This window comes from Gymnodraco acuticeps, unplaced genomic scaffold, assembly GCF_902827175.1.
Source record: "Gymnodraco acuticeps unplaced genomic scaffold, fGymAcu1.1, whole genome shotgun sequence".
Taxonomy (NCBI): Eukaryota; Metazoa; Chordata; class Actinopteri; order Perciformes; family Bathydraconidae; genus Gymnodraco; species Gymnodraco acuticeps.
This window is the reverse complement of record NW_022990032.1, coordinates 396,426-424,258: the sequence shown is the minus strand read 5'-3', so window position 1 is coordinate 424,258 and position 27,833 is coordinate 396,426. Positions and strand designations below refer to the sequence as shown.

General features: G+C 40.9%; 3 protein-coding genes and 1 long non-coding RNA gene across 5 annotated transcripts; 2 read left to right on the top strand and 2 right to left on the bottom strand.

Annotated features, from left to right (window-relative positions):
* Positions 1-3,693: 3,693 nt before the first annotated feature.
* Positions 3,694-24,193, bottom strand: LOC117545319 (zinc finger protein 771-like). Its single transcript, XM_034215045.1, has 2 exons — positions 23,715-24,193; positions 3,694-6,489 (listed from the first exon to the last, which is right to left on the bottom strand). Exons 1-2 carry the CDS (start codon positions 23,899-23,901, stop codon positions 5,258-5,260), a joined length of 1,419 nt encoding a protein of 472 aa, XP_034070936.1. The 5' UTR covers positions 23,902-24,193; the 3' UTR covers positions 3,694-5,257.
* LOC117545331 lies at positions 8,945-11,872 on the top strand. Its single transcript, XR_004568814.1, has 5 exons — positions 8,945-9,124; positions 9,426-9,645; positions 9,882-10,010; positions 10,100-10,280; positions 11,813-11,872. It is a non-coding gene; the product is annotated as an uncharacterized LOC117545331 (long non-coding RNA).
* LOC117545330 lies at positions 11,963-14,184 on the top strand. Its single transcript, XM_034215060.1, has 6 exons — positions 11,963-12,140; positions 12,633-12,642; positions 12,733-12,881; positions 13,016-13,187; positions 13,302-13,450; positions 13,679-14,184. Exons 1-6 carry the CDS (start codon positions 11,987-11,989, stop codon positions 13,924-13,926), a joined length of 882 nt encoding a protein of 293 aa, XP_034070951.1. The 5' UTR covers positions 11,963-11,986; the 3' UTR covers positions 13,927-14,184.
* LOC117545309 lies at positions 13,452-21,389 on the bottom strand. Of its 2 annotated transcripts, none has more exons than XM_034215032.1 (11): positions 20,908-21,389; positions 20,236-20,440; positions 19,712-19,931; positions 19,348-19,621; positions 19,076-19,256; positions 18,877-18,953; positions 18,602-18,782; positions 17,883-18,137; positions 17,583-17,754; positions 17,320-17,468; positions 13,452-13,599 (listed from the first exon to the last, which is right to left on the bottom strand). In XM_034215032.1, the coding sequence occupies exons 1-11, from the start codon at positions 21,178-21,180 to the stop codon at positions 13,574-13,576; spliced, it is 2,013 nt and encodes a 670-aa protein (XP_034070923.1). In that variant the 5' UTR covers positions 21,181-21,389; the 3' UTR covers positions 13,452-13,573. The 2 variants fall into 2 exon arrangements, with proteins under 2 accessions (XP_034070923.1, XP_034070922.1); XM_034215031.1 differs by lacking the exon at positions 13,452-13,599 and adding an exon at positions 16,752-17,173.
* Positions 24,194-27,833: the final 3,640 nt, after the last annotated feature.

Genomic DNA, 27,833 nt, shown 5'->3' with positions numbered 1-27,833 from the left:
GAAACTGCCTTCCCTTATCAGTGACACCCATAAACCATTATAGGCCTTACACTCAACTTAACAAACCACTTTGTTTTGTTTATACTGTAAATATAGTAAATCATAAAATATGAAGCATTTTCATTGTGGGTTATACAAGAATATAATTGATTATATTTGATTATAACTAACTGTTGTTTTAAGTATTCAACCTAATATGAAGATCTCAACACCCTCTTTTTAAAACGCAAAGTTATCTAAACAGCAACAGATACAATTGTAAACATACATACATATTCAAAAACCATCAAAAATCATTTTCATTATGGGTTTATACAAGAATATGATTGATCATATTTGATTTATAATTAACTTTCATTTTAAGTATTCACTTCATATGGAGATCTCAACATCTGTTTACAGTTCTGTCATCAGATTATTTAATACGATTTGTTAAAACGTTGTTGTTTCTTTTGATGTGAAATGTTATGTATTTAATTTAAATAAAAACCAATGTTAGTTTTGTTCACAACTTGTTTAGTTAGTTTACCTTATTTTTTTCTCCAAAAGAACCGATAAAAGTACCGTTAAAAGACCGGACCGATAAGCGGTATCGATAAAAGTAGTAGTACCGTTAAAACCTTAACGATACCCATCCCTACATGTGTGTGGGGTAGGGTTGCAAAATTCCGGGAATTTTCAAAGATGGAAAACTTTCCATGGGAATTAACAGGAATTTATGGGAATTTTCAAAATTGAAGGTTGGCTCTTCATAGGGAACTTCAATATAGTTGGGGAAAGTATATTTTAGCATAATCTTGACTAAAACAAACATATCCGCCGCATTCGACACAGTCTCCCACACTATCCTACTTAACCGCCTATCCGTCTACCTTGGCCTCTCTGGTACAGCCCTCTCCTGGTTCCATTCCTACCTCTCCAACAGGCAACAGTTTGTGACCATCGGAAAATACAGCTCTGCCCCAGCCCCTGTCAACCAAGGTGTGCCGCAAGGTTCGGTGCTCGGCCCTCTTCTATTCAACATCTACATGCTCCCCTTCGGTGAAATCATCCGCCGACATGGTCTCAACTTCCACTCCTATGCCGACGACACCCAACTCTACATCAGTACCAATCCATCATCCCAGCTACCCCCACTGTCACTTGTCAACTGCCTCTGCGACATCCAAGCCTGGATGTCAAAAACAAAATCTACTTAAACTCAACAATAACAAAACAGAGCTCATGGTTGTGGCCCCAAAAACACTGCTCCGGAAGGTTGGAGATCTGTTCCTCACCATCGATGGCGGCTCCATCCACCCTTCCCCTGAGGTTCGCGGCCTGGACTCACTCTAGCCTCACCTTCAACTCCCACATACTGTCAAAACCGCTTTCTTTCACCTACGAAACATCTCCAGACTCCGGCCCTCTCTCCCCGACCCCGTTGCAGAAACATTAATTCATACCTTCATCTCTTCTCGTCTGGACTACTGCAATGGAGTTCTGTTCGGGGTCACCAGCAAAGCCCTGGACAGGCTCCAGTACGTCCAGAACTCTGCAGCCAGGCTCCTCACCCACACTAAGCCCTGGCAACACATCACCCCTACCCTCTTCTACCTTCACTGGCTCCCGGTCAAGTCACGCATCCAGTACAAACTCCTCCTGCTAACTTACAAATATCTCCACTCCCTAGCCCCTCCATACATCTCTGACCTCCTTCAGCCCTACACCCCCTCTCGTCACCTGCGGTCCTCTCACAAAGGGCTGCTCTCCATCCAGCGCTCCAAGCTGAAAACATTTGGCAACAGAGCCTTCAGTGTCGCAGCCCCCACCCTCTGGAATTCTCTCCCCTCTGCAATCAGGAATGCAGACACTCTGGACACCTTCAAAAAACACCTCAAACACCATCTGTTCACTCAGGCCTTTGGCCTCAACTAATATACAGTACTCAGCAACCTGTTCCTGTTTTGTTTTCTTCAGCCTATGTATCTGTATGATTATTATTACTTTGTGTTGTGTTAGTTCCCATTGTAAAGCGTCCTTGGGTTTCGTGAAAGGCGCTATATAAATTGAAATTACTATTATTATATGCCATTCAAGTACACTTGAATATCCATGCCATAGCACACTGCTTACTGCATGGCTATTGAGACCACACGAAGGTTCGCAACAGGCTCACACATGTGAGAGTGGAAAAACTGGTTGGCATTCGGGCAAACCTAAGGCTCTTTGAGCCGGACACAGAGCCATCCTCAACAAGGCTGGACAGTGACACTGAAGAGGAAGACTCAGAGTTGGATGTTGATGAGGCCCAGGAAGAGCCCATTGACTGAAAGGGTTTAGCAAAAATGCAGAGGATTGCTGGAAGGAAGATTTAACATTTTGAATGGGACTTTGTGGGGATTTTTGGATGGGGGGTGCATTTTTGTTCATTATGATTGAGTATGTAAGTCGCTTTGGATAAAAGCGTCTAACAAGTAACATTACATTACATGTCATTTGTTAGACGCTTTTATCCAAAGCGACTTTTCAGTACTTAAGTACTGTGGACAATCCCCACAGGAGCAATTCGCGGTGAAGTGTCTCAGGGACACAACGACCTGCAGTGGGACTCGAACTTGCTACCCCCGATTTCAAGTCGAGCACACTACCCACTGAGCCACAGCCTCCCTGTGGCTTGTAAACAAGTAATGTAATGTAATACCACTGTATTTACGTGTGTCATGGCTTGGCTCTCAGCCACAACAAACGCGCGACAGAAAACGAGGGTGTGAATAGAAAAAGAGAATGTATTCACTGCTGCTGAAGGACACAAACAGGCGAAACAAACGACGAAACAAGAGGTCAGCTGGTCGTGGCTGCTCTTCGCGTTGTGTCCTCCTGCCAGAGAGAGATTGCAGGTCTCACTCAGGCCCTTTAACCCTCTGGTACCGGCCGCCAGGTGTCTTCAATCCCAGCTGATAGACCAAAGGGAAAACCTTAAAGGAACATACACACACCAGAGATAACAAGGCAGGGGTCGTCACACGTTGTTTTAAATATTTACATATTTCCATACCCTTCTTCTTAATTATTGCTTTTCCTTCTCCTTTTCCAAGTGAAACTGGTATTGCTATTTCCTTCTGTAATGCATATTTTGCTAACTTATCAGCATGCTCATTCCCGTTTCAAGTTAAAATTGAATAATAACTACGCTCTGTTTTTTTTATCGGAACAAGGTTTCATGATATCCTCCACAACAGCTTTATAAACACCACAACACAGATTTTGACCATTTAAGCCAAGTCTGAAGGTCTCTAAAAAAACAAGTGTATCATTTGGTGTTCGGGTCTGGGGAGACCCAGCAGAATTGTTTTGGGTGACTCAGGGTCAAATTTGGCCCAATCAAGATTCATCTTTGACTTTAGACACGACCCCAGCCCCTTCATCCACTGTAACAATAATTGTTCGCAACATGCACCTGGTCTCCCCTCCCTCTGCCCCCCTCCCCCCACGGGAACTCCACCTTTCTCAAAGAATATGGACACTAACACTTGAACCTGAACACACACATGCACGTGTGCAATATGTGGTGTAATGTGTTTTGGGCCATACAATACAATTACAACAGGATTGTACGGTTATGAATGCATTATAAGTTAGTTATGATGTAGTTAAAACACTATTGGATGATAGTCATATTTTTTGAGTGTTTTGGACTGAGATAAATCATGGGTCAAAACTGACCCGCGACCACCATGAACGGTAACAGCTTTTGAACACAACACAAGGGTTAAACAAGGCCCGGCCCCCCCACTGACACTTTACCTCAGCCACATCATAGACTCTATATGCATTACATTCATGCACACAATGCTCAAATACTGCTTACTGCAAATATTCTTATTTCATATTCTATATTCTATAATTCACTGCACTCTATTTCACTGTAAATTACCGCTTTATTTTATTGCTATTTAACAATATTTTATTATGGTGTCCTTAAAGATGTTCTGTTTTATATTAGATTTCTTGTTTTATATGTAATGTCTGCACCATGACATCAAGTCAAATTCCTCGTATGTGTGAACCCACCTGGTGATAAACCTGTTTCTGATTCTGAAGTCTCAGTAAGCAGTGGTTAAGTTCAATGATTAAATCTTCTCTAACAGTTATTGTCAACTGTATGCTTTCCAAAGCAGATAGTGAGTCCAGTAGAGCTGATGTTACTCTAGCTATCCTGAAGGTGGCAGCAGAGGAACACAGGATATATATTTATATAAATAGAAATAAAGCAATGAAGTCATTAAATAAATAAAGTAACAAATAATATGTCATTTCACATGGAAGTTGGTCACCAAGAAGAAAGGACACAGGGAAAATGCCATTTGCCAACTATCTGATATTTAAATATAATAATATTTGTAATCCTCTTTTCAAAACAAGTGCATGTATTGTTTACATGTTGGATTGTTTATTTCTAGTCTTTTCATTTCTCTAATGTTCAATGTCTTGTCTTTTTATGCTGCTGCCACACAAACATTTCCCTAATTGGGATCAATAAAGTACTTTTTATCTCATCTTATGTTATCTTAATAACACGCAGGCCTGTTCCTCCTTGACTGCTATTCGGTGCTTTTATTAACATGCATTGTAGTTTTAGAGGTGAAGAAAGAGACAGAAGCTTCTAACTACGTTGGTCCACAACGTAGGACGTAGTATTTCTACAAAAACGCCTCTGAAATTGTAAGATCCCTACGCCACAAATTGGCCCCTGCTGGGGTTGGATTTTCAGCATGTGTGCCTTTTTATGTTATACAGTTCAGCTTTGATTCCATCATCTCATTTAACCTTTTTAAAAAGCATACTTTAGTTCTGTGAAGGGATATAAGGGATATATGCACTGTACTTCACTTTAATTGATTTTGTCTGCTGAAAAGCAAATAAACAAATGTCGGATCGCGATTTATTGACAAAGGAAAAAAGTGCGTCCCGAGGCCTGACCAGTTGAGAACCACTGGTTCAGAGTGTTTAACCGGAATAACAGATCTTTCCAATCACCACTGATTTCAGGGTCAGGAGAAGCTAAAGTCATGTTCTAGGCTGGCTCTGGTTCTTTGTCAGTGTCGCCATAAGTGTTGGTTACTTTGGTGTCATTAGAGCCAAATGGACTTGTTTCTGTGCTTAATATTTGTTTTAATGCACATTCAGACTTGACTTAGAGCAATGATATTTTATCACACTCAGAGCAGGTATCGCGTTATACACACTTACTGGGACTAACTCAAAGAGTTTAAACCTAACAATAATCACTGTCTTCAGTCTCAGGTTCTGAAGAGTCTCCAGAGTTGTCCTCAGTCTCTGGTTGTAAATGTCTCTCTGGATCTGAGTTCCTGGCTGGTTCTGGACCTCCACAGTCCTCTCTATCAGCTTCTGTTTCCAGGTGTTCAGCTGAGATGCTGGCTGGAGGCTCTGCCTCTCTGTTCTCCTCAGTTTGAGTTTGATAAAGCTGTGAGGACTGACGACCAACACACTTATGAAGTTTTACCCGATATCTCCGGGTGAATCTTTGGTCACAAACACTGCAGCTGAATGGTTTTTCTCCTGTGTGGATTCTCATGTGGTATTTTAAATGTCCTCTCTGTCCAAAAGATTTCTTACAAATTGAGCAGCTGAATGGTTTCTCTATTGTGTGGATTCTCATGTGTGTCTTTAAATTTCCTCTCTGTGCAAAAGATTTCTTACAAATTGAGCAGATGAATGGTTTCTCTCCTGTGTGGATTCTCATGTGTTTCTTTAAATCTCCTTTCTGTCCAAAAGATTTCTTACAAATTGAGCAGATGAATGGGTTCTCTCCTGTGTGGATTCTCATGTGGTACTTTAAATGTCCTCTCTGTCCAAAAGATTTCTTACAAATTGAGCAGCTGAATGGTTTCTCTCCTGTGTGGATTCTCATGTGTTTCTTTACATTTCCTCTCAGTGCAAAAGTTCTCTCACAGACTGAGCAGCTGAATGGTTTCTCTCCTGCACTATGTCTTGAATCACAGACAGGGTCTTGTTTATTTTTCTGAGAGTTTGAACCTGGTTCTCTCGTCTTCTTCCAATCAGCCCTGTCTTCAGTGTCAGGTTCAGAAGAGTTTTCAGTGTCAGGTTCAAAAGAGTCTCCAGTGTTGTCCTCAGTCTCTGGTTGTAAATGTCTCTCTGGATCTGAGTTCCTGGCTGGTTCTGGTCCTCCACAGTCCTCTCCATCAGCTTCTGTTTCCAGGTGTTCAGTTTGTCTTTGATGAAGCTGAGAGAACTGAGGTTTCTCTTCATCATCTTCACTCTTCACAGGGACAGGATTGAATATGGACTTGGTGATATCAGCCTCCTCCAGCGCTTGAAGCTGCTCTCCCTCCTGACTGATCCAGAGTTCCTCCTGTTCCTCTTTAATGTGTGGGGGGGGCTCTGAGTCCTCCCGATCCAGACTGGAGCTCCACTCCTGCTGAGCAGGGGGAACCTCTTCTTTAACCACCACCAGCTGCTGGACGTCTGCAGGAAACACACATTCAGAGAAACTGTAGAGTATTAGGGTTTAAAATCTTACCACAATTAACACTTATTTAACCTGTTAAGCCCTGAGCCTGTTTTTCAGGTCTCAGGCTCGAAAATGACATTCCCAGAACAAATGACCATATCTTCCCTTCTAAAAGGGTTAAATTAATAATCTTGTTTTCAAAGTAATGATAAACCTGTGAGTTGGATGTAGAAAAGTCAGAATCAATATAGATGTTTTTTATTTTAAAGAAAATTCAGATTGAACATGGTAAAAAAACTGTAAAGTATAGTGTCCGTCCAAAAAATATTTTGTACTTATAGTGAAAACTAACCTTGGGTGATGGGTTAGTAGACAAAAAGCTTTAGGAATCCAAAGTACAACATATAATAAGTACCCTGTATCAAGATTGTTGCAAAACAAGTGACATTTTACCTTTTAGAGAGATTTAGCACAAAAAACCTCTTCTGGGGCCATTTGGGTGGATTTTCCTTATCTCTGGCCCCCCTTCTTCGATTTTGACATGTGACATCTCTTTCTGACCGTTAGAGCCAATAGAATCGAAGGGGAATCTCCCCACACACACACGGTAAAACGAAAAGATGGGGGCTTCGCATGTGCAGTTTTGCTCCAGAGTGAAGCTGTCTCTAGGTTAGGGTGATTAGAGTGATAATGAGGGTACCCATCGATTCTGTGTCCCCTCACGATGTGAAACGATGGGTTGAGATGTGCAGCAAATATTAATAAGGTTTTGTGAGTGAATTTCGATGCAGTCATCTGTTAGCATTTTTCGCTCGTTGCTAATTCAGAGGCTCAGCGTTAGCATTGTGGGTTTTCAAAACAAAAAATAAAAATGATCAGTTAGATGAGTTTCTTCCCGTTACATGGATATAAAACATTCATAGTTTATTAAATGAACATGCCCTCAGACACTGTTTTCTGCAAGATGTTGCAGGAGGCCCCCGGAACCGGGGTCTCTTGGGCTTAACAGGTTAACTTTGCAGCCCTTATCCATTCCTTATTTTAAATGCTTTTCCAGATGCCCTGGAGAGTTTCAGGACAACAGGTGAGTTAGTACTCTAGACAATCTAAAACGTAGTTTCACTGCCGCTTAGCAAGGCGTCTGCCGTTCACGGAGTGTGAGGCCGTAGCCTTATAGTTTGTGACCTGTCTGCAGAGTCGTTAGCTGAGAACTGGTGTTGGAGTTTCTCAGAGTAGTCGTTTAGCATCTCTCTCCGCCTCGCTAAACCTGTACTTGGACTCATACAGGTGCATCTCAATAAATTGAATATCCTCGAAAAGCGAGTTTATATCAGTAATTCAATTTATAAAGTTTAAATGTATACATCACAGATTCATCACACACAAAGTGAATTATTTCCAGCTTTTATTTGTTTTAATCTTGATGATTAAATGAAAGCCAAAATACAGCATCTCAGAACATTTTAATAATACATAAACCAATATAAAAGAGATTTTCTATGGTAGAAATGCTGTCCTGAAAAGTATGTTAATGTTCCTGCTGTCAGTACTTGGTTGGACCTCCTTTAGCATGAATAACAGCTTCAATGCGGTGTGGCATGGAGACTATCAGTCTGTGGCACTGCTGAGGTGTGATGGAAGCACAGGTTGCTTCACTCACGGCTTTCAGCTCGTCTGCATTGTTGGTTCTTGTGTGCCTCATCTTCCTCTCGACAATACCCCATAGAATCTCTACAATAATAATTCACAAAATTCTGACTTTCTCAACATTTTAACTTTTTCTAAAATGTTGAATCTCAACATTCTGACTTTTTTTATGGAAAACTCAGAATAGTCACGTTTTTCTCCAAATCCTGACCTTTGAATAAAAAAAATCTCTAAATTGTTCAGATAAACCTCAGAATTTTTACTTAACATAAAACAATTCTGACAAATGTTCTCATAATCCCGATTTTTTTTCAGAAAAAACTCAAATGCTGAATTTTTCAAAATGATGGTCTTTTCAGAAAACCTCAAAATGTGGAGAGGAGACATGTCATGCTTTTCCGGTTATTACCCATCCCCTTCTGTGTTATGAAGGTTTGTATGCATGTAAACAGTGCAGAGTGACAAACCCTCAAAGTACACCCTGTAGCGAGTAAAACTCTAACACAGAAAATACCTCCCCAAAACGCCTCGTTGGAGATACGTCATTGTCCATTTGATTCTTCCGGGTACGGCATGATGTCAACCCATACCTGGAACGAAATGGACCAATCCGTTGAGCCGTTACGTTTGTGCACCGTTTTGAAATGCCGCTCCTAAATTACCCTTCTTCGGTAAAGCCACGCTCGCATTGCAGATGAGACAGATGGACTTTGAATTGGAATAGATAAAAAAATAATCATCCTCCCACTCGGAGTGAAATTAATTAATTGTATGAATACTATGTGTATCTTTCTTAGAGTACATCACAGCAGGAACACAATACCAACTGCTCCAGTACAGTCCGATGTCAAACAGACCGTCCACAGACTGTTTGTGTGGGAACTCAGAGGGTTGAGACACAGTCTGTGGGAACACAGACAGTGGAATGTAAAGTGTCCGCCATTTCTGTTGCTACACAGTTGGCCCGGGGAACACTGAAATCGGCACACGTGAGAAGCAAAGGTAGACTATAACACTGACAAATCACAGATACATTACCTTAATTGTGCTTTTATTACATGTACAGCACTTGGGCTCGACCAAAAATCTTTTTTAAATGTGCTCTATAAATAAAACCTTATTTGATATTATTGTATATCACAGAAATACTGTTATGTTGACTACAAGAAATACAGTGCTGTTTGTAGTTTATAAATTTTTCATGAATTAATCTGTCAGATGTACACAAGTTGGCCTTTTACAATGTATTAGTGTCTTATCTAATGTACATAGTATTTATGCACTTTTCCCTTTTTATTAACAGGCATCCAGGCCACGGTGTCTTTCAAAAGTGTTGGCACTAAAACTTCCACCTACACAGAAATCCCCTTGTCCTCTACACCAATAAAGGGCCCAGGATTGGGACCTAGCAAGAGACCTCGACTAGAGTTGGAGCAGGAACAAGGAGAGACTTCGATTGAATTTGAAGAGACTCTGGATTCGAGTTACCACCCTGATGATACTGTAGAAGAATCTGACGTATCGTAAGTTTGGTATATTTGGTACACATTACTATTACTGTTGTTCAGAGTTGACATCTAACATGTATTGTTAATTTTGTTTCGTTACATTAGACTTCAGACACGATCCACGCACAGTGACACAAAGTACATTGTGTTTGAAAGCTGCCTCGGACAGCTGTTTGAAAAATGTCCGTTTTGTAAGACAGACTGTGATGTCCAAAAACGAAAAAAATGGGACTTTTGTGGCGTTCAAACAGCGTTGTCCAAACTGCACTTACTTCAGACAATGGGAGAGCCAGCCCATCATTGGAAGTACCCCGGTTGGCAACTTACAATTATCTGCTGCTACATACTTCACTGGTGCTTCCTTCTTCCAACTAAAAAAGGTATTTTACCATCTTACATCCATAGCATATGAAAAATGACAGAAGCGGACTTTTTCAAATACTTGTCCTTTTTTTCTATTTATTCATAGATATGCAGAGCCATGCAGCTGGAGATCTTCCAGTATGAGACCTTCAGGAGGCATGCTAGGCATTATCTGGAGCCTGCTATTATCCACAAGTGGAAAACTGATCAGCTGAAGATTTTCCAGCAACTACACCACCAGGGGGGAAAGGTCACAGTTGCAGGAGATATGAGAGCAGACTCTCCAGGTAAGCAGAAACAGACAAGACAGTCTAGTGCAGGGGTGCCCAACCTTTTTTGAACCGAGAGCTACTTTTAAAGTTGCCAGTCTGCCGAGATCTACCAGTCCAAATAGAGAGGCGTAGCCATTACTGAGCCTACTACCAGTTAAATACACACTTCTACTTGTATAAAACTGACCTTTGTACGATGAATACTTCCTAAAATACTGCAGATGCTTTATCTTACCTCTTTCTAATCTACACACATACAAGTATTTAACTGAAGTTACACAACAGTGTTGTTGATACAGAGTTGGAGTTTATTCACACGTCACTACAGTGGGTAATGTTTTCAAGAAACATTGAACAGTGCTGCCACATATGACACAGGAAAAAAGAAAATACTCTGAACCCTTTCTTTGCCATTATATAAAAATAGTGTTGCTACAAAAGTATAAATTAGGCTTACTAATAAGACAACTCAGATCTGAAGCTACTCAGGAATCTGCTGCCAAAGTGCAGTAAAACAGACAAAATTAATAGAATCAAACCCTTTTTTGTAGCATTTTAGTAGAGTATAAAAAGAAATAGGATGCAAGCAACACTAGTTTCTTAACCTGAATTGATAATAGACTATAATCAATTTAAGTTTGCATTCTTATACCATTTTGTACAATAATTATAATGAATAAATTCAAACAAACTAAAACTTACAGCTGATTAATAACGGTATCTAACTTGAGTTTTTATTATATCAAAAACCTGTTGAAATGCTGCTGTTATTTTTACTGTCCCCCAAAAGCGCATCGGCAGCCTCCAGGAATGCTTCTTACACAACTTCGCCGTCTTTGAAAGACTTGATAAGAACGTGACTGACACGATAAGATGCTCTGGTAGCAGCCTTGCTCTTGTTGTTGGGCCTGGTGAAAATGGACTGCTGTGCATTTAGCTGTCCTTTCAGGCCCCTCCCCTTTTGGAGCGTAGGGCAGAATTGAGGGAATTCCGTCTCGTAGCGTTTATGCACTGTTTTGAAATGCCGCTCCTAAATGACCCTTCTTCGATAAAGCCACGCTCGCATTGCAGATGAGACAGATGGACTTTGAATTGGAACAGATACAAAAATAATCATCCTCCCACTCGGAGTGAAATTATATATTTTTGCTTCTGCCATAATTGCGGTCTTGTGTGTGTGTCACTCCTGTTGACGGTTGACACGGACAACGTCAGCGAAATAGTGCCCACTGCCCACCAGCCACGCCCCGACACATGGGGTCACGCCGGCCAATCACAAAGCTTTGATGCGTTCAAGTGCATTATTCTGGCACAGGAAGATTATGTTATAGGACATTAACGATAAAACAGAATATGGTTGTTCTATTTTTAGACACATCTCGCGATCGACTGGGAATCTCCCCGCGATCGACCGGTCGATCGCGATCGACTGGTTGGGCACCCCTGGTCTAGTGCCAGAGTTACTGGTGTATATTACAATTCATCGAACTTATCCATTGAAATTCTGTTGAAAAGTCTTGAAACCTCCTGTATTATATTTTCTTCAGGCCACTCAGCTAAGTTTGGGAGCTACACACTAATGCACCTGGGAAGCAACACCATTGTGGGATTCTCTTTCTGGGTGTAATTTTAGGCGTGCTGGCTGTTGATGCATGCTTCAGTGTATTTATGCCCTATTTCTTATTCACCAACAGAGCAATGAAGTAGGTGGTAGTTACCACATGGAAAAGGAGGGACTCAAAAGATGCCTAGATCATCTGGAGTCAAACGATTTGGCGGTTGAGTACATTGTGACTGACCGTCATCCACAGATCCAGAAGTTTCTGAGGGAACGCAACATAGAACAATTATATGATGTCTGGCACTTTGAAAAAGGTATGTATCCCTATATGTTGTAATGAAAGAATACCAAATCAGAGACACTGTCCTTTTTAGCAGCAGACATGACATGTCTGGATAGATACATGAATGATATCCCCCTATATGTCCCTCTAATCTGGTCTTTCCTCTGTTATTGTAAACTGTCTGGCAGACCACTTGATCACAGCACCTTTTGTCATTGTAAATTACATTTCACTCACTAATCTTAGGATAATGGGAGTACTCTTTAGGATGGGAATTTACAGTGATGCATATATGAATATGTATGGGTGTTTCCTGGCTATAAAATGTTTTCAGACATAAGGGTGACGCCCTGACCATTGTCATGCAATTATCATATGGATGTTATGGTTGTAATTAACATGCTGTGCTTACCCTTCTGTCTGCCCACCACCCTCTTTCCACCACACCCTTGAATATTGTCCATCACAGCACATCATTTACACACTATTGCTTGAATATTCACATGCGTTTTCTTTTTATCAGGTTTGTCCAAGAAACTTGTGAAACTTTCACAGAACAAGGACTGCAAGTTGTTGAAGAGGTGACTGCAGAGCATAACAAACCATGTGTACTGGAGTGCGACGAGCACAACCTCGGGGCCGGAGAAGGTGGCAAGGTGGACGTCAGTGGTCAACCACCTACAAAACATCCACGTGCATGACGACCCCCTATTCCCCAAGTGTGAACATCCTGAAAGAGCCACAACGGATGAAAATAAATGGCTAAAATCTGGTAAGTTCAATATTTATAAAAAAATTGCAAATAACAAGTGAAACATTTAAAAACACTTCACTTCCTTCATAAGATAAGTAAGATAAGTTGTAATGTTCTAATGGGCTGGTGATGTTTTTGTAATTTTACTCAAGATTCAATAACACTCCACAAAGTTGAGAAAATACTCAACAACAAGAGAGTTCTCAAAGAGGTGCAAAAGCTAAGCCATCACTACCAGACCTCATCCCTGGAGTCGTTCCACAGCTTGATTCTGCGTTTTGCCCCCAAAAATGTGGTTTTTCCCTTCATGGGAATGTTGTGCAGGTAATACACTGTATAATTTATTCAGTAGCATCTTATAACACAGTGACTGTTTCGTGGCATGAGGGTTTTATTCTGTCATAACACAAAGTCTTATTTTATTTTGCTATTCTATAGGTTGTGTCTAGCAGCCATGCATCACAATGAGAATGCTGACCGTGAGCAAGCCACAACAGCTGCAGGACTACCTGTGTACAGATTGGCCTATCCAAAATCAAGGAGGGGAGAATGCACCGCAAAGCCTGTAAAGAAGGAGCCTACATACAGTAAGTTGTCAACATTTTTTTTATTACAAACATAAATTACATTTTAAATTATTATAGCACAAAGTACCAAAGAACTGGCCAGATCTATGGAGAACCGGGATGACTGCAACAGACGATGGAGGGCTAGAGAGATAGCCACACTGAATTATCTGTACAATGAAAGAATAAAAGAGAAATGAATAAGTGTATACAAATAATTAATTATTATATGAATGTTATATTTTTCAGTGTACGTGGGTGAGCTGATGAGGCTGGTGTTTGAAGAAGTCTTTGAGGACCCAACACCCTTTGTGGAGGAGATGAATAAAATCAACATCCCAAAGGACCTGTCCACTCAATTTGACAGGCCCTCAAAGGAGGAAGTGGTAGCCCGCCATGTCTCACGTTTTAGTCTAGGGGCGGTCGGAAGCCCACGTACTGTCCAGCCAGATCAGGGAACTCCTGGCGTATCCGGCGGACCACACACGACGGGATGACCACTCTGATTCCTCGTCCCAAAAAGCCCCAGCACCAGCTTACGAAGCTGCGATAGGCCAGATGCCTAAAACGCCTATAAGAGGAGGAATGGATGATAACATATATGTGCTGTCCTGTTTTTCACCCTTACCCTCTGGCTGCTTGAACAACTGAATTTCCCCACAGGGATTAATAAAGGTCCATCTTATCTCATACAGTGTATATATACACATGATCAATTTGTACATTTATCAAAATAAAGTTTGATGGAACTACTTGATAGCCTTTCTTCCCTGAATTATTTGCTCCTAGATCATTCATATATAGCAAACCATTATTTGATTTTTCATCTAATACAGTAGTAGTTTATTATAGATAAAAATAACTTACTCTTCTTCAGTTCTACGCCTCAAAGGTCCATAATCAAACCGATAAATATTGTGGAGGTTCTGCAGGGTGTAGGGATTGAGGCAGTTTGGTTCTAGTCCGGGGTGGTCAACCATGCACACAATGGGTTCTGGGACTTGGTGCTTTCGTGTTAAAACCTATAGGAGGATAAGATATTTGTAACATAATACGTTTAGCAATTAAATCCAACTATGGCGAGGTTTACAAAATAAACATTAAATTACTGTAGAATAAATAAAAGGGCATATTATAGTCTATTGACTTGACAAGTATGTATGGTGTATATAATGTTGTGTGCTACTGTTGGTGTTTTTGTATTTGTTGTGGTGACACCCTGTTTTGACCATAATTCACCTTTGGTATAGTGTTGCCACACGGACCCTTTAGTGTGTGCTCTTAGGTTTAGCTTGTCATTCCTAGCTTGTCAGACAGAGCAGACATGTATTTTACCTGATTCTAAACACACCGCCCCCGACTCCCTTTCATCGGCACTACACTGTCACCTTTCTAATCTCCCTGCAACAGAGGTCTTCCACCTCGGTAGGCATTACTGCGCAGTTTCCACACGTGCACCTAAATAACAACAGTTGGAAAGTTTGGTTAGTCAGCGGACACACTTGTTACTGTGATGTAGATAAATGATGAAGTTCTAACATTACATCTGAAATGTAGCAGCTATACAAAATTAAAACGTTCCACTGTGAAACCGCCTGCTGTATTCTTGTTTGGGACGGTGGATCAGGTCCATCACGGTCCGTTTCACTCTCAGGGTCGGACTCCGGTTCGTACATATATGGCTTTACTGACGCCATTTCATTTCTGCTACTCCGCTCAGAGCCGAAAAAACACCATGGGCTAAGTACCCGCTAAACCACTTTACGGCAGATGTCAACAGGGGCAGAGCCTCTCTGGTGGTTGACAAATCAGAACAGAGGGGCCGAGCTGACCAATCGGAGCACACTGGGCTCACAGGGAGGGGGGGGCAAGAGCTGCAACGAGCCGTTTAGTGGAGAGAGTGAATTCACGTAGTTTACAGAGATGCTGTATGCGAAACAATGTGAGTTTGGAAAATTGCACAGTATAAATCTATTCTAGTAGACATCAACAATGGAATTATGATCAGTGGAAATGGCCATGACATGTGACCTTTAATATTTAAAAACCTATTAATGTGTTATACCAGATTAACGAGAAGAATCTCAGCTAACTGACTATACGAACCATTTTTACTGAAACAAAACACAAGTCTCACAAGAAGCGTTAGCCCTTAGCTAAAATGGGCAGATGCTACTTCCAGTGCTAACTAGCAAAAACGATCTTTAAAACTTAAAGGTCCCATTGCATGGTCCTTTCTACTGATCATAATACCATTGTTGAGGGATATTACAATAGAAAAATACTGTGCAATTTTCCAAACTCAGATTGGTTTCTCATACATTATCTCTGTAAAGTATGTATTTTCACTCCCTGTGCTAAACGGCTCGATGGAGTTCCTGCCCCCACCCTCCTGTGCGTCCAGTGTGCTCCGATTGGTCAGCTCTGCCACTCTGTTCTGATTAGTCAACCACCAGAGAGGCTCTGCCCCTGTTGACATCTGCCGTAAAGTGGTTTAGCGGGTACTTAGCAACATAGCAATACTAGATTTGAGAATCGATAGATAGATAGAGAGTTATATAGATAAATAGATAGCTTACATATAGCATACAATGGCGTATGGAGCATACAATTTCGAACCTCCGTTCGATCCTAGAATAGACCAAATCGCGAGTCTTGCCTCGCCGTTCACTAGAGCAGACCAAACAGTGTCATTGTGGTACGTTTTTATCTAGTATATGTCTTACATTTCAGATGTCATCAGATGTACCTACAACTGTTGTTATTTAGGTGCCGTTGTGGAAACTGCGCTTTGATGCCAAGTGACGGAGAAAACGTGTGCTGCAATAGCATAAGAAAGGTAGCCTAGCTTAGTTACATTATGTCGACAGCTAACTGAAAACACCAACAGTAGCACACATATACCAAGATATACAGCATACATGTTTTTCAAGTCAATAGACTATTATATGCACTTGTATTACTTCCTTAGTAATTGAATGTTTATTTTGTAAACATTTCCCATAGTTGGTTTAATTGCTAAACGTGTTTTGTAACACATCTTACCTTCATAGGTTGTAACACACATGCTGCAAGTTCCAGAACCCATTAACTGCATGGTTGACCACCCAGGACTAGAGCCTAACTGCTTGAACCCATACACCCTGCAGAATCTCCACAATATTTATAAATACAGTTTCGGACCTTTGACAAATACAACGGAAGAAGAGTAAGTTATTGTTACCTGTAATAAACTACTACCGTTTGATGAAAAATCAAATCATGGTTTGCTATATATGAATGATATATTATAGGAGCAAATCATTCAGGAAAGAAAGGCTACTAAGTATTTCCATCAAACTTTATTTTTACAAATGTACAAAATGTGTGAATGTATATTTATATTTGAATGTAATGTACATCATCCATTCCTCTCCCGATAGGCGTTTTCGATATCTTGCGTATCGCAGCTTTGTAAGCTGGTGCTGGGGATATTTAGGGCGAGGCATCAGAGTGGTGATTCCGTCGTGTGTTGTGCTCCGGATCCGCCAGGAGTTTCCAGATCTGGCTGGACAATATGTAGGATTTCGACCTCCTTTGGGGGGAAACGGGAGAAACGGCTGACAATCATTTCCTCCTTGGGGGGCCTATCAAATTGAGTTGACAGGTCCTCTGGGACGTGGATTCGTTTCAGCTCGTCCACAAAGGGTGTAGGGTCCAGAAATACTTTGTGAAACACAAGCCTCGTCAGCTCATCCACATAGACTGAAAAAGAAAGCATTGTATAAATAATTTGTTATTGTTATTCACTTTTTGTATTTAATGTAATACTTTTATTGTTCATTGTATCTTTAATCATTTGAAATGTAAGTTCTGTTAATAAAAACTAAAACAAATATTTCACAACTTACTGTATGTAGGGTCGTTCTTAACAGACTTGACCGTACACTCTCCCCTCTTTGATTTTGGATAAGCCAATTTGAAGACAAGTTTTCCTGCAGCAGTTGTCGCTTGGTCACGCCCAACATTCTCGTTGTGATGCATTGCTGCTAGACACAACCTATAGAATAGCAAAATAAAATGAGACTTTGTGTTATGACAGAATAAAATCCTCATGCCACTAAACAGTGACTGTGTTATAAGATGCTACAGAATAAAGTATACAGTGTATTACCTGCACAACATTCCAATGAAGGGGAAAACCACATTTTTTGGGGTAAAACGCAGAATTAAGTTGTGGAAGGACTCCAGGGATGAGGTCTGGTAGTGATGGCTTAGCTTTAGCACATCTTTGAGAACTCTCTTGTTGGTGAGTATCGTTTCAACTCTGGCGAGTGTTATTGAGCCTTGAGTAAAATGACAAAGACATTAGGTAAATCACCAGCACATTAGAACAATAATTTGCCATAACAACAATGTTATATTTACATTCTATATTGTTGATCTTATGAAGGAAGTGAAATATTGAACTTACCACCTTTTAGGTAAGGTTTATTTGCATCGCTTGCGGCTCCTACAGGATGTGTGCACTTGGGGAAGAGGGGGTCATCATGCACGTGAACGTTTTGTAGGTGGTTGACCAGTGACGTCCACCTTGCCACCTTCTCCGGCCCCGAGGTTGTGCTCGTCGCACTCCAGTAGACATGGTTTTTTATGCTGCGCAGCCACCTCTTCAACTTCGTGTCACAGTCCTTGTTCTGTGTAAGTTTCAGAAGTTTCTTGGACAAACCTGATAAAAAAAAAAGCACATGCACAAGTTAATATTCAAGCCATAGTGTGGAAATGACGTGCTGTGATGGACAACATTCAAGAGTGTGGTGGAAATTCCACACTTCATATATCATCAACCATAACATGCATATGATAATTGCCTGTCAGTGCGACACCCTTCTGTCTGAAAACATTTCATAGCCAGGAAACCTCCATACATATTCATATCACTGTAAATTCCCATTCTAAAGAGTACTCACATTATCCTAGGATTAGTGAGTGAAATGTAATTTACAATGAGAAAAGGTGCTGTGATCAAGTGGTCTGGCAGGCCAAATTGTAGGAGATATAATGAATGTATTCAGACATTATGTCATGTCTGCTGCTGATTAGAAGCTCAGGATAAATTGCATAGTAAAACAAAGGAATATCTTAACAAAGGACAGTGCCTCTGATTTGGTATTCTTCCATAGGGATACATACCTTTTTCAAAGTGCCACACATCATAGAATTGTTCGATGTTGCGTTCCCTCAGGTACTTCTGGATCTGCGGATGACGGTCAGTCACAATGTTCTCAACCGCCAAATCCTTTGACTCCAGATGATCTAGGCATCTTTTGAGTCCCTCCTTTTCCATGTGGTAACTACCACCTACTTCATTGCTCTGTTGGGGAATAACAAATAGGGCATAAATACACAGAAGCATGCATCAACAGCCAGCAAGCCTAAAATCATAGCACCCAGAAAGAGAATCACACCTGAACAAGCTGGAAGTCCAGAATGGTGTTGCTTCCCAGGTTCATGAGTGTGTAGCTACCGAACTTAGCCGAGTGTCCTGAAGAAAATATAATACAGGAGGTTTCAAGGCTTTTCAACCGAACTTCAATGGATAAGTAGATGAATTGTAATATACACCAGTAACTCTGGCACTAGACTGTCTTGTCTGTTTCTGCTTACCTGGAGAGTCTGCTCTCATATCTCCTGCAACTGCGACCTTTCCCCCCTGTTGTTGTAGATTATCGAAATTCTGCTGCTGATCAGTGTTCCACTTGTGGATAATAGCAGGCTCCAGGTAACTCTTAGCATGCCTCCTGAAGGTCCCATACCCGATGATCTCCAGCTGCATGGCTCTGCATATCTATGAATAAATAGAAAAAAAGGAAACGTTTTTGAAAAAGTCCACTGCTGTCATTTTTCATATGCTATAGATGTTAGAGATGGTAAAATACCTTTCGTAGTTGGAAGAAGGAACCCCCAGTGAAGTATGTAGCAGCGGATAATTGTAAGTTGCCAACCGGGGTACTTCCGATGACGGGCTGGCTCTCCCATTTTCTGAAGTAACTGCAGTTTGAACAACGCTGTGTGAACGCCACATAGGTCCCCACTTTTCTTGTTTGGACATCACAGTCTGTCTTACACACCGGACATTTTTCAAACAGCTGTCTGAGGCAGCTTTCAAAAACAATGTACTTTACGTCACGATGCGTGGATCGGGTCTGAAGTCTAATGTAACAAAAACAAATTAACAATAAGTTTTAGATTTCAACTCTGAAAAACAGTAATAGTAATGTGTACCAAATGTACCAAACTTACGATACGTCGCATTCTTCTACAGTATCATCAGGGTGGTAACTCGAACCCAGAGTCTCCTCAAATTCTGTCGACGTCTCTGCTTGTTCCTCCTCCAACTCCAGTCGAGGTCTCTTGCGAGGTCCCAATCCTGGGCCCTTTATTGGTGTAGAGGACAAGGGGATTTCTGTGTAGGTGGAAGTTTTAGTGCCAACACTTTTGAAAGACACCGTGGCCTGGATGCCTGTTAATAAAAAGGGAAAAGTGCATAAATACTATGTACATTAGATAAGACACTAATACATTGTAAAAGGCCAACAACTTGTGTACATCTGACAGATTAATTCATGAAAAATGTACAAACTACAAACAGCACTGTATTTCTTGTAGTCAACATAACAGTATTTCTGTGATATACAATAATATCAAATAAGGTTTTATTTATAGAGCACATTTAAAAACGATTTTTGGTCGAGCACAAGTGCTGTACATGTAATAAAAGCACAATTAAGGTAATGCATCTGTGATTTGTCAGTGTTATAGTCTACCTTTGCTTCTCACGTGTGCCGATTTCAGTGTTCCCCGGGCCAACTGTGTAGCAACAGAAATGGCGGACACTTTACATTCCACTGTCTGTGTTCCCACAGACCGTGTCTCAACCCTCTGAGTTCCCACACAAACAGTCTGTGGACGGTCTGTTTGACATCCGACTGTACTGGAGCAGTTGGTATTGTGTTCCTGCTGTGATGTACTCTAAGAAAGATACACATAGTATTCATACAATTAATTGTGTATCCGAGGAAAACAGTCAATTTCATAAAAGCAACACTTTTACAATTACAATGTTCTACAGATAGTCTGCTACGTTCGGTCATTCATTGTAGCTGGCATGAAAACAATGTTTTTCATAACATCTCTATGTTAGAGCTTCTAGCTTAGCTTATTAATGGTAGCTCGGTAGAATACACGAACGGCAACTGTAATTACTGACCGTACGGTTAAAGTATACTGTCTGAGTATTTCGTGTGTGTTTGCAGACATTCTCCTGCTATGAGATACATGTAAGGCCATGTGCTAACATCGGTGTTGAGGTCTGGGAATGCTAGGTAGCCCTCGTGTTTACCTCGGTAGCATAGCATTAGCATAGCATTTACACAGTCGTGGTAGATACATTGTTTGTTTTAAACAGAATAAATACACAAACCACAATGAATACTTACAGGTTGTGTACCAGAATCTCCCGCTGGTCCAAACAAAGTAGGAACAGCATCGTCCTCCAATATAAGCTTTGCAAGTCCGAAGCTAAACATTGTTACGTTTTTAAAGCTTTGGTCCGTGAAATGCCGCGCACACACAACAGTACCGGCTGGTAAATCAGCTGGAACAGTGTTAAAAAGGAATGTCAACCACTGACTTCGTCGTGGTTCTGCCTTCGGTACTGCAAACATTGTGGATTTCTCCACACAATACAGGCAACAGACCCTCCGCGACATGACTGGATAGAGCTTTGAAAAGAAGCAGGTTTTACGACACTTAATATGGTCGGCTGGCAGAGGAAGTGACGTCACGCGGTGCAGCTACGTCACGCGGGGCAGGAAGTAAACAATGGAAACTGAGAAATCTCCAACGAGGCTTTTGGGGGAGGTATTTTCTGTGTTAGAGTTTACTCGCTACAGGGTGTACTTTGAGGGTTTTGACTTTGCAGACTGTTTACATGCATAAAAACCTTCATAACACACAAGGGGACGGGCAATAACCGGAAAAGCATGACATGGGACCTTTAATATTTTCTGCACAAACTACATATCATCTGAAAGCTGATACTCCACAGATTATTTTTGTTATAAGTATCATCACTGTAGGACACAAACTCACTGAGCTAGCAGCCAGAACAGAGAAGAAAAAAAACAACAGTTTTCAAAACCATAACAATAATTATGTCTTACCGTTGCTGTTTTGTGATCAAAGCTCTTGTTCAAGGGAATAAAAACGCTGCTTAAAGTTAATCCAATGTCTCTTAGTCACTTTAGAATTGTTCCTGATAATCTATCATTACATTCATGGCAGCAGAGTAGGTAGAAAGTTTCGCAGTCCCGAGCTAATGCTGTCTCACGTGCTGTTTACGCAAACCTCTCTCTACTTGACGTAAGTGTTTAGCGGGACTTACTAACTGTCACTCGATTCTATTGGCTCTAACGGTTCAGAAAAGGTGTCAATCACCCAAATCGACCAATGGGTTCCAAAGATATGATCCTGCGTAGTATAAACTACGCCCGCTCCGGCTCCATTACGCATTACGCAGCCAGAAGGGCTTCACCACCGAGCAGGTGCTAGAGATGCTAGCTGACGATAGCGGGGCTATGATCATACCAGATGACTCTTCGTCGGATGATGAAGATCTCCTCCAGCCAGACCTGGATCCGGACAGTAGTGACTCGGATGTTGAACTTCCACCACGGGAAAGGTATGTCATCTCTCTGTTTTTATATATTACTTATGTGTTTGGTGGAACTGCGTCACAGTGCTAGCTTAGCCAAGAAGCTACAGGAATGATTAGGCAAAATGCTAAATAGTGTTACTTGTCTTTTTGGAGTTACATTTTCTAAATGAATGGCCAGTGAATGAATATACATGTGTTTACTTATTTATTTGGTGTAATATTATTCATTTATAGTCCAATATTATCCTATAAGTATAAGCCAGTGAATTAATCTAAACTCTTTGTTTTTCCACATTTGTTAGATGAGGAGTGACCCCAGCAGGACAAAGCCACACACCCAGAAGACTTTCAGGGAGCAGCTTGCTGCAGAATTGTTGGAGTTTGCTGAAGGCCCTGCTGAAGGCCCTGCACCTCCACCACCCCCTCCTCCTCCACCACTCACATGCCCGAGTATTATGGAGAAGATGCCACCAAGGTCAGGAAGAACTGCAGGAGGTGCCTAGATGCTGGACTCAAAAGGGTGAAGACACCTGTGTACTGCAGGAAGTGCCAGGTCCCTCTGTGCTTCACTGTCAAAAAGAACTGTTTCAGGGAGTGGCACGACCTAAATACTGGAACATTCAGGTAGGTATAAAGTTCAGGTAGGTATAACGTTTTGAGTGTTTATTTAAAAAAAAATACTTGTTTTTATATACCTAGTGTGATTTTATTGTATAGTACGTTGGTAAAATGTTTGTTTTTACAAACCTACATTGTGTTGGTAAAATGTTTGAAATAAATCTGCCCCAGTTGGAGTCAAATGTTACCTATGTTTCCGTTTTTTTTATTGTGCAAGTACACTTACACACAATGACCTACAGTGTAGTTTTATTGTATAGCGCGTTGGTACAGTTACATACACACACAGCTACACTTACACACCTACACATACCCACACAGCTACACACACACACACACAAACACACACCTACACTTACTTAAATATTGTTTTTTTTGTTGTTTTTTTTTGGGTGGAATGAATACCTATAGTGATGATTCAATGTAATACAATGATTTGTATAGTCTGGTACCTGAAAAAGGTCAAATGGCACTGATGGAACCAAATGTGCCCAAAGCTTATTCCGCCTGGACTTTATTTTCATAAACCTCTCTAAAAAGGTCAAATATCACTTGTTTTGCCTCAATCTTGATACAGGGTACTTATTATATGTTATACTTTGGATTCCTAAAGCTTTTAGGCTACTAACCCATCATTCAAGGTTGGTCTTCACTATAAGTAATGGGTTTTCTTTAGGCGGAGACAGGAATTTACATTTTTTTGCTATGTTCCATCTGAATTTACTCTGACACAGAAACATCTATATTGATTCTGACACTTCTACATCCAACTCACAGATGTAACCTTGCTTTGATAACAACAATTATTCATATAAACCTTTTAGAAGTGAAGTTATAGTCATTTGTTCTGGGAATGTCATTTTCGAGCCTGAAACCTGAAAAACAGGCTCGGGGTTTAACAGGTTAAGAGTCTAACGAGTTAATACAGAGTCTAAAGAGTGAGAGAGAGTGAATAAAGAGGGAACAGACCTGCTCTGTGGATCTGAAGCTGAGGCTGTAAAACAGCGTCCAGTAGTTTCCGGTGTCTCTCGTTCTCCTGTTTTGAACGAGACAGTTCCTCCTCGTACTTTGCTATCGTTCTTTCAAACAGAACAAAGATGTCTTCAGCAGCCGCAGTGAGTCGCTGCTTCACCAACGAGAGCAGCACAACACTCATGTTTACTAAATCACCACTTCCCGTTTCTCTCACTCTGTGTTGCTAGCGTGTTACCAGCTAGCATGCTAAGCTAGCTTCTAGAGTCCGAGCTAGAGGCTTCAGAAGAAAGAGCACAAAGTCAGAGGTTCATCCAGACACACAGACGATGGATGGATCAGCTGTGCACACACACTTCCTCAGGAACACCGAGAGAGAACCATGGATGTAGCGAGAGAACACACGAGAGAAGCCACGAGACGCGATCTGGTTCCATTAGAAAGAGCGAGACCATCACTTCCGGTGCATCACTTCTTCGTCTTCTCTCGATTTAAAGGCGGATTGCATACAACTTTAAGGTGCATACCGCCACCTATTGTACAGAGTGTGTATCACCATTATCATCCTATCACCACTTGTGGAATTATACCAGCGGAGGCTGTGGCACAGTGGATTATTAGAGCGTTGGTTTTCGGATCAGGGGAACACAGGTTCAAATCCCACTGCAACGACATGCTGTTGCATGTCGTTGTGTCCCTGAGACACTAAACCCCAAATTGCTCCTGTGGGGATTGGTCGTGCTAATGTTGTCTTGTGTTCACCTCTGCATGTGTGTTCTGTGTTCACCTCTGCATGTGTGTTCAGTGCCGTGTGTCTGGCAAATAAAGTCAAGACCCCCTCAAAAGTTACGGTTTATTTCATTTTAAGGATGAGCACCAAGCAACATCTCCAGGTGCTCCTTTGAGAACCAGGGCAAAAAAGTTATGTGCACCCCTGTTTATATTTGAACTAACGAGGTGTGTAGAGATCACAGGTTTCCATTGTTCTGAATGAGAGATGAACCTCTTACATGTGAACGTTTTGTGGAAGAACCGTAACAGATATCTGTGAAATTTCAAAACGTGAAGCATGTCAAGGAAGTTGAGTATCTTAAGTGTAATTTTTGTGTAGTTTTGGGTTAATAATGTGGCCTTTTTGGCAGTTTAACTAAAGGTGTGCGGCTGCTACCATGAGGAAATATCTGCCTGAAATTACAATGGGCTTCAATGGAGGAATGTCGAACGTTTTTGTCACTTAATGCCCTCAAGAGGCATTTTCTTTAATATTTGTTCTTATTTTTTATTTATTTTCCAACCTAGGAGAGGTTTTCCTATGTTTTCCATGAAAAAATATGTCTGAGGAGTGTAGGGTTTGGGAAGTATGGCAAGTTTAAAATATTTTTGGGGGAGAATTTTGAGCTGTCCTGTACTCTGTTTTGAGATCAAAGCACTCTAGAGTTAATGAGCTGCTCCATCCACTGTAATGTAAAAATCTTAAAAATGCCTCTCTACCAAGCTCCAAACTAAATTCAATATCTCAAAAAGTTGAAAAGATATCAAAATTATTTTGTACAAGTTTTATAGCTGAAGGTATTGTGATCATTTGAAAGTTGGAATGAAGTGTCTGGCTGAAATTATGTGGAAGGAGATGCATTTGGCGCAAAGTGTAGAAAAACAGGATTTGAAGGCATCTCCCATTGACTTCAATATTAAAAAAATAGTTTAAAAAGCTGAATATTTCAAAAAGTATAAAATATTTTTGAAAAAGTTGAAGGTTTCCCATCGATTCCTGAACAGGCTGAATAGTTTAATATTTGAATGGTTTCTGTAGCTGAAAATAAGCTGAAGTTATGGAAAGCTAAAGTATTGGCTGATTTGAAGGCTCTTCCCATTGACTTCAATGTAAAAAAAAGAGTTTAAAAAGCTGAATATTTCAAATTATACCAGCGGAGGCTGTGGCGCAGTGGATTATTAGAACGTTGGTTTTCGGATCAGGGGAGCACAGGTTCAAATCCCACTGCAGTCAGCATGTCGTTGTGTCCCTGAGACACTTCACCCCAAATTGCTCCTGTGGGGATTGCCCGCAGTATTGAGTATGTAAGTCACTTTGGATAAAAGCGTTAACAAGTAACATGTAATGTAATGTATAATACCACTGTATTTACGTTGTTTTAAATTCTTCCAATCAATCCTGTTTCACTCAAATACTTAAGAATAGCCTTCCTGGTAGCTCTTACCCCCTCACCGTCTGTCCCCAGTGTCCCCATCAGGCTCCACTCTCTATCCTGCCTCTCTGACCCTGTCTCTTAGTTTTTCCCTCTCTGTTTTGTACATGTTGCAGTGTAATATGATGTGTTCCACATTTTCTTTCACTCCACGGAGGAGATGTCGGAGAGAACGCGCTCCGAGGTGTGGTTAAACTTTACCCGTCTCGATGCTCGTGGACTAAAGTGCAATAAGAGTTTAGCATGTAAGGGCAGTAACACAAGCAATCTGTCTAAACATTTAGCAAAAGTGCACAGGGTCGGCTCCAGAACAAATCGAATGGGGCGGCAATCATTTACCAAGGGGGGGGGCACACACTGCCGTCAACAACCAACACACAAACACCAACGCAACTTCAATTTAAAAAAACATGCTGTAAAGTGTATTTCACACACATTGCAGGGTGTAGTGCTATTGTATAGCGCACCTATGACCTGTGCAGACATGCACGGTTGTGGCACGACCACCAAAACAGAAACATATGGACATAGTCCACCATATAAAAGTGTGCAAATGTATTTAGTATCCTATCCATGTGAACATGTTTTAGGTGGGGGTGGACCTAACCTCCTCTAGGAGGGTCCGGGGGCATGCTCCTCCGGGAAGATTATTCTTAAAATATTGAACTTAAATGCTTCAATCTGGTGCACTTTGAGAGCAAAATGAAGAGATCTATGGATACATCTCTCAACACCCATATGAAACAGAACTGTACACAAATGTACTTTTTCTTTATTGATATTTTACTAATCACTCCCCTTTTCAACTGTATTCTTGTGTTACTGTCCTATAGTATTTCATACCCGTTTTTCATTTATTCTCTTATTCTTTAATAACTATAATGATCATATAAAGGTATTCCTCAGAAATACTTGTTTACATAAATGGTGACCAAACCGTTTGAGACCCACTGAGATAACCTACACTAAAGTGAACTATCTAAACACTGAGAGAGTCCTTACCTCTGGCTGAGGTTATACGATCCTCTCAGTCCGAGAGGAGAGGACTCTCCTCCACCTTGGTGTAGAAACAGCTCTTTATATCCGTTAGCATAGCTAGCTAACCAGATGCTAACAACAACATTCCACGTTACCACTCGCGCACTCACAAAATGCGCTCGTGCCACACACACACACACACACACACACACACACACACACACACACACACACACACACACACACACAGAGCCGAGCTTGAATGAAACATAGAGACCCAGAAGTAGGCTACTTGTACTGTACTGTATCATATTATTTTCGATGGCTTTACTGTATAATCAGTGTAACAGATGAACAGATCGCCACTGGGCTTTCATCTAACAACCCAGTCTCATGGCATTTCGCGTTCACCAACACGATTTTCTCCTTTTTTTCGTGTTGCACAGCAAGATGCAAAAAGCAATGTATTTCTACTGGTAATGTGTTTCGTGCACGTCTTTTTCTCCGGTCGGGTCCTAAACTCCTAGAGGCCTACGTCTGTTTCCGGTTATTTTTATTTTGAAATTCAGTTCCTGACAGACGCCAAAAAAGCCCGAGATTATGGAATTAAACCAATAAATAAAAGCAAGGATAATTGTGTGTTATTGTTGAGTAAATAACAGTGTGTTATTTTGAAAAGAATAACAAATTAGAAGGAAAAAAATATTTAAAAAATACAGATTACAGTATTCTGAGGCTCTGAGCCATTTATTTTCCTCACAGACGGCAACAAAAGTCCGAAATTTTACGATTTAAAATAAAAGCAATAATTGTGGCTTGATATTGAGTAAGAAGATATTTTTATGAACCACAAAGCTTCCGGTCTTCCATGACCCGACCGGAGAAAAAGACGTACTGCAGGCACGAAACACATTACCAGTAGAAATACATTGCT